The 10,661-nt window shown below is 32.0% G+C and overlaps 1 protein-coding gene across 4 annotated transcripts; it reads left to right on the top strand.

Annotated features, from left to right (window-relative positions):
- Positions 1–2,198: 2,198 nt before the first annotated feature.
- On the top strand, positions 2,199–10,033 carry LOC105173568 (NAC domain-containing protein 75). 4 transcript variants are annotated; one of them, XM_088875234.1, is made up of 6 exons: positions 2,199–2,965; positions 3,235–3,412; positions 3,756–4,351; positions 4,605–4,883; positions 5,783–5,884; positions 9,179–10,033. In XM_088875234.1, the coding sequence occupies exons 1-6, from the start codon at positions 2,834–2,836 to the stop codon at positions 9,269–9,271; spliced, it is 1,380 nt and encodes a 459-aa protein (XP_088731360.1). In that variant the 5' UTR covers positions 2,199–2,833; the 3' UTR covers positions 9,272–10,033. The 4 variants fall into 4 exon arrangements, with proteins under 4 accessions (XP_088731360.1, XP_011093660.1, XP_020553357.1 ...); XM_011095358.3 differs by having other exon boundaries at positions 2,200–2,965; positions 5,780–5,884; positions 9,179–10,032; XM_020697698.2 differs by having other exon boundaries at positions 2,201–2,965; positions 4,599–4,883; positions 9,179–10,032.
- Positions 10,034–10,661: the final 628 nt, after the last annotated feature.

Here is a 10,661-nt window from a genome sequence, read left to right as displayed (position 1 = left end):
GGAAATAGAGGGGGATGACAACACTGTTGCCTAGATTGGGGGCGTCGCGCCACCGCGGCCTCATTCATTTTTTTTAATTATTATTTTAAAATTAATTTTAGTAATTAAATGAATTTGAAAATTACTTTTTTATAGTGTTTAAGAAAATATAAACAAGAGGGTTAAGAAATTTTATTTAATTTTTTAATTAAAAAAGTATTAAATGTTTATTTTAAATACATAAAAAAGTATTAAATGTTTATTTTAAATACATATATCGAAACATTAATTAAATATTTTTTTATTTTAAGTAATGTAATATATTAAAATATATTCAAACTAAACTATAATTTACAAATTAATTTTTTTATGGTGATTTAATTTAATTTATCAATTTAAATGTTTAAATATTTTTTTTATTATTCAGATATATATGTAGATAATTTTATTTTTGTATATATTATTTATATAAATTAAGTATTGGGGAGGTGGCAGAGGTGATGTAATTTTTTTATCATATCAACTTGCACATAAGACTTTATTTTTTTTTAAAAAATATCCAGATCAACAAAGGTGGTTGGACAAGTGTGAAATTCCCAATTTAAATAGGCCGCACGTGACGAATTCCAGCCAAATTAGGGCAAATTGGATTAAAATGGACACTTTTTTGAAAATTATTGTCCTTAATCGTTATTTTAAAATACTCCTAGACTAAAAGTGCCATCGCCACTAAAAAATTGAACCAAAATTGTATTCCCGTCTTGGGTTTTAAGAAAAAATATTTGAAGGTGTAAAATTTAATATTAGGGATATATATATATATATATATCTAAATTTAAGTTCTTAATTTTGTTCACTGTATTAATATTCTCTTGTACGTCATGTTTCATGGGTTAGCTAGAATGCCACTAATTGATTAATTGTTAATCAATAAATCAATATTTAACTTTAATTAAAACTTTTGGGTTGAAAGCGTCGTACCTATATATGTCAAATCAAACCAAATAAATGTTTATCTATGTATTAATTATGTATATATCTATATCTATATATAGAGAGAGAGGAAAGAGCAATTTAGTCCCGTAACTTATGAAGATGACAATTTTGATCCTATACTAATTGATTTTTGTAATTTTGTCCTGTAACTTTAAAAATTTGACAATTTTCATCATTTGCCAGTCAATTTGGTCAGAAAATTGTATGTGACTTACATATGACCCAATGAAATTGCAATTTTAGTCCCGTAACTTAGGGAGCATTGGCAAAATAACTTAAGAGAGTTGGCATTTTTGGTCCTTCATAAATTTAGAGCGTTGGCATTTTAAGTCCTATAATTTGACAGAGTTGACATTTTTGGTCCTTCATAAATTTATTTACAAGACTAAAATTGCAAGTAAATTACAATTTTAGGTCAAATTGACTGAAAAATATAAATTTGTCAAAACTGTAAAGTTATAAAACTAAATTGAAAAAAATTAATTTATACAGAACTAAAAATGCCACCCCCTAAATTACAGCACTAGAATTACAATTTTCCCAAATATATATATATATATATATATATGTCTTATATGACCTAATGATTTACAAGAGTGAAGACAATCGAATATTAATATATTAATTATCGAATAGACAAATGGTCTTTTTCTGAGATATAATTTATGTTATTTATTTTTAAATTGTATTGATGAATAAATCAAATATTAGTGTATTAATTGAATCGAGAGTATTATTTTATTTATTTAAATTCTGATATAATTATATATTTACCATTTAAAAAATATGATGTTTTTCTATTTTTTATATTCTTATATATACAGGTCAAGTATACATGATTATCAACCAACATATTGAAAAATTAAAAATAAAAAAAAATTATTTAAGATATATACGTAGCTCATTTTGTTGATGTGATGTCAATCATGGAACTGGTATATATATATATGTTTGAAGGATGGGCTAATTGTACTAATTAATTACAAAAGAACAGTTCGGTGTTTGCTGTGGCTTTTGAGTATTTGCCTAAGTAACAGCTAAGTCAGTGTGCTAGCTTTTGCTTTACCAGTCAAAAACACACACACAAAGGTGTGTGAGCGAGAGAGATAGCTATATATACTATAGTCCCCTTTACACACCCAGATTTTTAATAATGTTTTTTTCCAAGTAGAATATAAACAAAAACCAACTCTCTCTCTCTCTCTCTCACACACACACACACACAAACACACACAGTGTGAAATTAGCAAAGAATTAAAGGTGGGTTCTGGGTTACCTTTAATTTCCTTTATCTCAGTTAAAGTGAATGGAATTCTAGTGTTTTTTTTTGGTTCCATGGTTAAAGCAGAGGTTTTATAGCTGAATCCCACCTCTTTGGTTTCTTCTTCCTCCTCCCCTCTCTCTCTCTCCTCCCACCCCCATCACATGAAGTTTGTCTATGGTTCCCTCGTTGAGCCTTGATTTTTGTTCAAAAAGAATTCCGGGCTAAGGTTGAATTTTGGTAATATATATGAATCAATAATCTCTCCCGGTTCATCTCGCTGATTGTAAACTTCATATTTGCACTTGTTTATGGTTCGACATATGTTTCAAGATTCATTGCCCCTTCATGACCATGCACAGTGCTGTAAACCTTCTCACTTTACTCAGAATCTTTGTACATAAGTGAAGATCTTCTTGATATATGCGAGCTGCTGCTCTCTAGAGATATAGAGTAGCTAGCTAGCTTTTGTATATGGGGATGTACAAGAAGCTGGGGATTCAGGTTCTTTAAAGTTGGATATATATATATATATATAGAGATAGATAGATAGATACACGGTGGAGAAAAAGAGGAGCTGTTTGTTTAATTTGAGCCATGAATAAGAGTAGTAGTCAGATGGGGTTCGTCAGCAGTACTTCTGATCTCATCGATGCGAAGCTTGAGGAGCATCAACTATGTGGATCCAAACAGTGCCCTAGTTGTGGACAGAAGCTCGAGGGAAAACCGGTGAGGATCCTTTTTTGCATATGAAAATATTCTTGGCTTCACTTGCAAGATTTTGACAAGGAAGAATCGAACATAAGATAAGGATTATGCTTGCTGCCGGAACACGCACACACACACACACACACACACACATATATATATATATGTGTTTGTGTGTGTGTGTCTGTAATTCCTCTATACATATAATTCCCTTTTCCGGATTTTAAGGTTTTAATTATCATGTGTAGTTAGTGGTTTGAAGTTGTTATTTTGATGGAATTTGGTTGCAGGATTGGGTAGGGCTGCCGGCGGGAGTGAAGTTCGACCCGACGGACCAGGAGCTGATAGAACATCTTGCAGCAAAAGTAGAAGGAAAACAATCAAAGTCGCATCCTTTGATAGATGAGTTCATTCCTACTATTGAAGGTGAAGATGGGATTTGCTACACCCATCCTGAAAAGCTTCCAGGTCACACCTACTCCAACCCCTTCTTCTCATTTTCTGCATACAAATATTCAACAAGTTAGGTCTTACTATGCCCTTTTCTTGATGAAAGAATATATATATAGATCCACAAGTTGTAAGGAAAATCATTGTTTCGATTAGGGTTTTCTTTATCATCTCCTCCTCCCTCGTCAATTTTCTTGGTGCAACAATTTGCAGCTTCCCAACAGGATCTGACTAGACTCGAAGCAATCACATGATAAGTGCATTGAATTTGTTATGTGTGGCTGGCTCGATCCGACTAATATTGGTCTAGCTAGATAAGGATTTTCCTTCACTAAATTAACACGTTGTCCGTTTCCTCCAGGAGTAACAAGAGATGGATTGAGCAGGCACTTCTTCCACAGGCCGTCTAAAGCGTACACCACCGGTACGAGAAAGAGGAGGAAAATCCAGACGGAATACTGTGATATGCAAGGGGGTGAAACGCGGTGGCACAAGACGGGCAAAACCAGGCCTGTGATGGTGAATGGCAAGCACAAGGGGTGCAAGAAAATCCTGGTGTTGTACACGAACTTTGGGAAAAATCGAAAGCCCGAGAAAACGAATTGGGTTATGCACCAATACCATTTAGGGCAGCATGAGGAGGAGAAAGAGGGGGAGCTTGTGGTTTCCAAGATCTTCTACCAGACTCAGCCCAGGCAATGCAACTGGTCTGACAAGAACAGCATCGGTGCTAATCCTGTAGAGGGAGCTAGCGATCCGAAAGGCCGGATAGAGAGTGGAAGTGGGAGCTGTTCCTCAAAAGAAATAATCATCCCTCAAAGAGATGATCATCATCATCATCATCATCAATTCTCCACTGCTGTTGCTGCCAATGCTGTTCCTCATATCTCAAGTTACGGCACTACCGCTATCGATAGTTTCAGCTTTCTCCCATTCGGGAAAGCCTTTGGTGATCAGGTAATGGAGAACACTTGAAGAAATACATAAAATAACAGTGTCTGCGTGCGGTATTGCTTCTTGATAAAGCATGAAAGTAATGGCCGGCTTGCTTGACAGTAACAGCCGGCGTAGGCTGTGATCAGAGACTATCAGTCACCAAATTAAATCAACAAATTGAGTTTTTAAAAAATGAAAAAAGATGAGGTGCAAGGTGTTTGATAAAGGACTGGCCAGCTAGCCCGGCTGATCTTTTGATGATTAATAGTTGCAGGGTGGGAATATTGGGGAGGCTTCAGTTGCAAGGGAAGCACAGCAAGGGGCAGCAGGCACGTGCGAAGTGCGTGAAATGGGACAGCATCACGTGAGTAACATCCCACAGCATCACCACCGGATTCCGGCAGCGGCATTCCATATCAGCAGACCTTCGGAATCCATCTCGACTGTTGTCTCTCAGCCAGTACCCCTCCATCACACCGGCTCCATTAATATTCTTGATGATGATCACTCCTTCCATGTCCCAGGAATCTTGCTCCCGGATGAAAATTTTCAGGTACGTATGTATATATGTGTGTTAATCCAAACCCTACCCGTAATTTTCTTGGACATTTAATACTAAGATAAATTAAGGAAGAAAAGATCTTGTTTAGTAAATGAAAGCTTGCGCCTTTCCTTGAAACTCAAGCGTCGAACGGAATTAATCACAAAAATATAATATACTTTTTATCTAATACATTTATCATGTTATTTATTTAGATCTGATTAAACCCGATCCGACTAGATTTTCCCAGAACGTAATGAAGGCACCAAACATGTAGCACTGTGCGTTGAGTTAACTAAAAGTTAATTATAAAATTAAGATTTTAAAAGTTTTAGATCGATCTTCAATACAATTTTAGTCCCGTGATTATTGTCTTTTGATATTTTGATTATTTAACTTACTAAGGTATCAATTTCGTCGTATATATATTTAATTTTCGTAATATTTTAGGATACAATTGATCGAAATTTCCAAAGCTGGCCGAAAACTGACAACTTTGAAACTCTTGCCAATTTTATTCTTAAATCGTGGAAACTAAAAATTGAAGGACTGAATTATTACTCTAATAAGTTACATAATTGAAATATTAAATTACTATAATTACATAATATTAAAATACAATAAAACCTATATAATTACAAAAACAACATCCATATCCGATCATCAGTATGTAGTGGACCCCAAGCTGATCCGATGCATAAAATGGTCGAAGTTTTATGTTTAACATATTTTTTCTTAAATTGCTTGGTTAGTTAGGATGTGAAAAAAAATGGGTTTAGACCAGCCACAAATATGTATATATATTACACATTGGAAATCCTGTCTTTTGCAGACATTACATGATGAAAACGATGATTGTGTTCTTATTGTTTTGTTTGCAATGAACACTATTTATTATCTTCGGACAGCAGCAGCAGCAGCAGCAGCAGGAACAGCATCATAAAATTGGGGGAAGGTCTGCTTCTGGATTGGAGGAACTCATCATGGGCTGCACCTCAACTGCCCCCAAACAAGTAAGTATCACAATTATCTACTTTTTTGACCATGAAATGCATACCTCCTCTCTCCATAAATGGAACCCATATATACATATGCAAACGCCGCAATAAATATAATTATTTATTATGATTCGTTATTATGGTTGAAAGTAAAAAATTACGATGAATATTACCGATTAACCACAGTTATATAATAATTGATTAGGAGTAATAAAAGAAATATTAAAACTGCCCAAAGTCGCACGAATCAAATTTTTTTTTGTGATTTATGTTTCAAACCATAATTCTAAATTTAGAGTAAAATTGCACCGTAATATTGGTTTGGTTTTAATTTAGAGCTTAAAAAGATCGCCAAAAATCGAACCGCACATAATTAATTTTTTAAAAGAATATTATATTTGAATTATATAATCTCAAAATTCATATATTATCAAAGATGCACATTACGACGTAATGTTTAATTATTTAACTCCATTCAAGTTTTAAGCCCATTTAATGACTGTCCCAATTTTTCATTCATTTTTTCTCCTCTATTTTTTTCTTCCCTTTTTCCTCTACTATCTTTTCCGCCTTACCGGTTTCTTTTTTTGTCCTTTTATCTTTTATATCTGTTCTCTTTAAAATTGACCATTGGTCTTTGTTGGATTAAGTATTTTTTTATTGGATTAATATATATGATCTTATGTTTTAATCTACTTAAATTTATGGAGGGTGTTGGTGGTCTATAGTGCGAAATATTGGTTTTTTTTTTTTGCTACATACAAACACTTGTTTTATTTATTAATTTTTATTAGTTTCAACGTCTTATTTTTGTTATAAGTATTAAAACCGCCAAACTGCCCTCAACCCCCCGAAACAACACCTTTGATTTTGGTTTTAAAAGTGACAATAAAAAAAATTATTTTATAAAATCACCAATGGAAATTCGATTTGAAAATAAGTTTAAAAAAATCAAAACCACACCGTGAGCACCCCTACAATTAGTTACTAGCCTTCGATTCTATAGGCTATGGCAAATATTAATTAACCATTGTCGAAACTTATATTTGTACATTGATTTTATTTCATAGTGATGTATTATATTAATTAAGGGAAACATGCTGGTAACCTCTATGATATTGCAAATGACCAAATTACTCCCTTATGAAAAAAAATTAATAATTTACTTCTTATTTTTTTAAAATATAGGGGAGTAAATTGTTCTATTTTAAAAAATACAAGGGAATAAATTGTTATATTTTTTTTATTTGAGGATAATTTACTTATTTACAAGATCATAGGCGATAATATTATGGTTCTTTGTCCAATCTAGTGTGTTTAGTTCACATTTTTCTTCAACAAAGGATCTTGCAAAATTGGGAGAATAAATTATAGTCCTAAATTAATTTTAACATGTATCGGATACGAAAAGATATATATAGGAATATTCACTTTAGTTTACAATTATTATTATATTTTAATTTTATGTTTACTACAAAAAAATACAACATTTAATCATGACTAATTGCCATAATTAAAAGTAAATAGTCGTAGTAAATAATCACTGACCATGACCATGCAAATGGTTGTTGGCCATGATATCTGCGAGGGTGGCTAAAATTTTTGCCATGACAAATAACTTTTTCTTGGTGGAAAATATATGTTTCTGCATCAAGTTCTTTTAACCATGGTCAATAAAAATGATTTAACTTAGTTTTAGTCAATAGCTATTAAAATTGTAGCCAATAGTAATTTTTTTTTCTAGTGATTCCATACGTATATTAAAATAAGCAAAAAACATATGGGCTTAAATATATTTTTAGTTCTGTAATTTTCGGCATTTATCCTTTATCTTTTTAGGGTTGCAAAATAGTCCTATAGATTTTGTAATTTTGGTCATTCCGACGTTGAATTTTGTAGAAATTGTCAGAATAAATCATGTGCCACGTCATGTTTTGTTAAAAAATTTCATCGATCCATATTGACAAAAATGAACTAATTAGAATAAAAAATTTTAGTTTAAATGAACCATGTGAGGCGCACATGATTTATTCTGACGAATTATATTTTTGAAAAGACCAAAATTGTGAAATATAAAAAAGTTACAAGATTATTTTGTAATCCTAGAAAGATAAAAGATAAAAATATCAAAGTGCCAATATTTAATACCAAAAATATATTTAAGCCAAAACATATATATTATATCTAGTGGTGATTGGTCCCACTTCTTTATTCTGCACGTCAATCACACAATAAATATATTATATTTATTTTATAATTAATTTGTTCAAATTTAATCCAATTCAATTTAAATTAAAATTTTCAACAAAACTAAAAGCCGCCGATTGTGGGAGCGGCCGCAGGAACCAATAGAATCCTCCTTTACTCTACTTTTTGAACAACAAAAGTGATGAAATTGATGCACCTAAAAATCTTTTCAAAGGCTGTTTTTAAAATGATTATTTTGTGAGATAGAATTCCAGCACTTCTCACAACCCAATATTATCAAGTTTGAGGAAATTAAAGCTATACCCTTATATATATGTCTCTACTTAACAACAAGTATGTAGTTATTATATGGGTAAAGTAGCTGTCTTTTATCATGTTTGACATAATTGATTAAAAATATTTTACACCATTTATAAAATTATTAATATCCTTCTCAAAATGAAAAATGATTATATAACCCGTAGATAGTGAGGTGGAATTACTACTTTACTCTTGATGATTCTTTTTTAAGAAAAAAACATTCATAAAAAAAAATTAAAGAAAAATTGACGGTGAGTATAGTAAATAATGTATAGTTGTGGTACCAAAAAAAATTCTGTAGTTTCTTCTTTTGTTTTTCTTCTTATAATCTTGAAGAACAACTTTTATTGGTAATATTGGAGAAATTACGTTATGATGCTTGATTGAGTCATGGGTTACTAGTTCAATTGTTTGGTGAATTATGGTCGAACTAGTGATGTCAAAACTAATATATTACTATAAAATTATAATATTCAACTACGACTAATTATCATGATTAATAACAAATAATCGTAACAAATAGTAATTCACCACAGCTACGTAACGGTTGTTGGCCGTGATTTTTGCAATAGTGGCTAGAACATTTGCCATGACAAATTTTTTTACCAAATTTTTTCATGGTGGAAAAGTTAATTTTTTGCATCAATTTTATTCAACCCTAGTTAATAATAGTCATTTATCATGATTTTTATATAGCCGCTAATATTGTAGCCAATACCTTTTTTTTTTTTTCAATGTATAAAATTATACTGAGTAGACTAAAAAGACCTAATCCTGCATATATATGAATTTGGTTTGCAGGAATCATCATCCATTACAAACCCACATGAAGCAGAATGGTTGAAGTACTCCACTTTCTGGGCAGACCCTGACAACCCGGATCATCATGGATAGTTGCAAAAGTCATATAAATCGAAAATTCTTACTCAAATCAGGTTCGACGAACCAATTAATTGCAGAGCAGATATGATACACTTGTCATATAATTAATCATTTTTACTGAACGGTACATCACATCGCACGACAAGTGAATTGCACTTACAATATAATTAACTCGTCAACTAGTTCGACCAAACCCAATATGAATTAGAGTGTCCCCCACATCCATATAGTATAAAAGAAGTAGAGGACTAGCTATATACGAAGCAAAAGGGACAAGTTCCCCACAGACAGTCATAATTTCCTTCATCATTGCTACCTACTTGAAGCCCTCCTCCTCCGGCTTGACTTCATTCCGAAGAATAAGGTGACAAGGGAGCATGCATGCATATATATACGTATCATTGTTGTCCGATTTCCATATCTCTTGTCCGAATTATTGGCTGAGGTTGAGGATCAGGTCCAGGTCCCATATTGTAAGGGTTAAACCGAAGTAAGTGTTGAGCAAAACCCATGTTGGAAAAGCAAGCAAAGAAGCGTTGAAAAGCGGAAAAGAAAGGGAAAGTAGAGAGGCAAGAAAAGGCTGCTGCCTGCTTGTGCTTGCTTAGTCTGACAAACACGAGAAGGTCGGGGGACAAACACCCACAAAGCATAAAACCATCCTGCATGAAAATCGTCACCCTTGTCATCATTACTATATCATCTTTATATACACACATACATATATAGAAGATAGATACACTATATATATATGTTTAATTATTCTTATTATTTTTTATTTTTTGGTGGGGTGGGGTGGGGTTGGGGGGGGGGGGGTAGCATTCTCTAGCTAGGGCCATTTATCGTACTTCCTAGGGACACAATATACGAACGGAAACTTGGAATTTTTGAATTGTAAAAACGCTGAATTAATTATACATCTATAGATGACTTTAACTGCTTTCGATTTCTTTTCCATACATGTATTTGGGTTTAGGAATTGGAGAAATTCTTGAATGAGCTTCAAGAGTCTATTAGTAATTAAATAGATTTGATGAAATTTGCGTTTGAATAAGAATTTTTTATAAGGAAAAATATAAGTAATTCTTATGTAGTATTGCAAATAAACAAATTATAGCATTATAATAAAAAAAAGTAATTTATCTCAATATTTTTAAAAATATTTTAAAAAACACAGTGAAATAAATTATTATTTTTTTCGTAGGAGGATGATTTGCTCGTTTTTAATATTATAAGGAGGTAAATTGCACTAAACTCATTTTTTTATATGTTGGGAAAGAAATAAAGACGAGATTTTTTGAAATAATTAAAAGAATGTATCTATTTAAATATGAATTTATTGTGATGCTCAAAATTTTATAGTTGACTTATTTTATTTATCTCATTCATAACTCATCTATATATA

This window comes from Sesamum indicum, linkage group LG11 (genome assembly GCF_026168435.1).
Source record: "Sesamum indicum cultivar Baizhima isolate 11 linkage group LG11, ASM2616843v1, whole genome shotgun sequence".
Taxonomy (NCBI): Eukaryota; Viridiplantae; Streptophyta; class Magnoliopsida; order Lamiales; family Pedaliaceae; genus Sesamum; species Sesamum indicum.
Note: the sequence above shows the minus strand (reverse complement) of the source record. Positions and strands in the feature narration are given on the sequence as shown.

Bases quoted from the DNA above. Each gene is read 5' to 3' on its own strand.
- LOC105173568 (XM_011095357.3), top strand. From the start codon at position 2,834: ATGAATAAGAGTAGTAGTCAGATGGGGTTCGTCAGCAGTACTTCTGAT. The intron at 4,352-4,598 runs GTAATGGAGAAC...GATGATTAATAG, and splicing joins GGAAAGCCTTTGGTGATCAG to TTGCAGGGTGGGAATATTGG. The intron at 5,885-9,178 runs GTAAGTATCACA...TTTGGTTTGCAG, and splicing joins CCTCAACTGCCCCCAAACAA to GAATCATCATCCATTACAAA.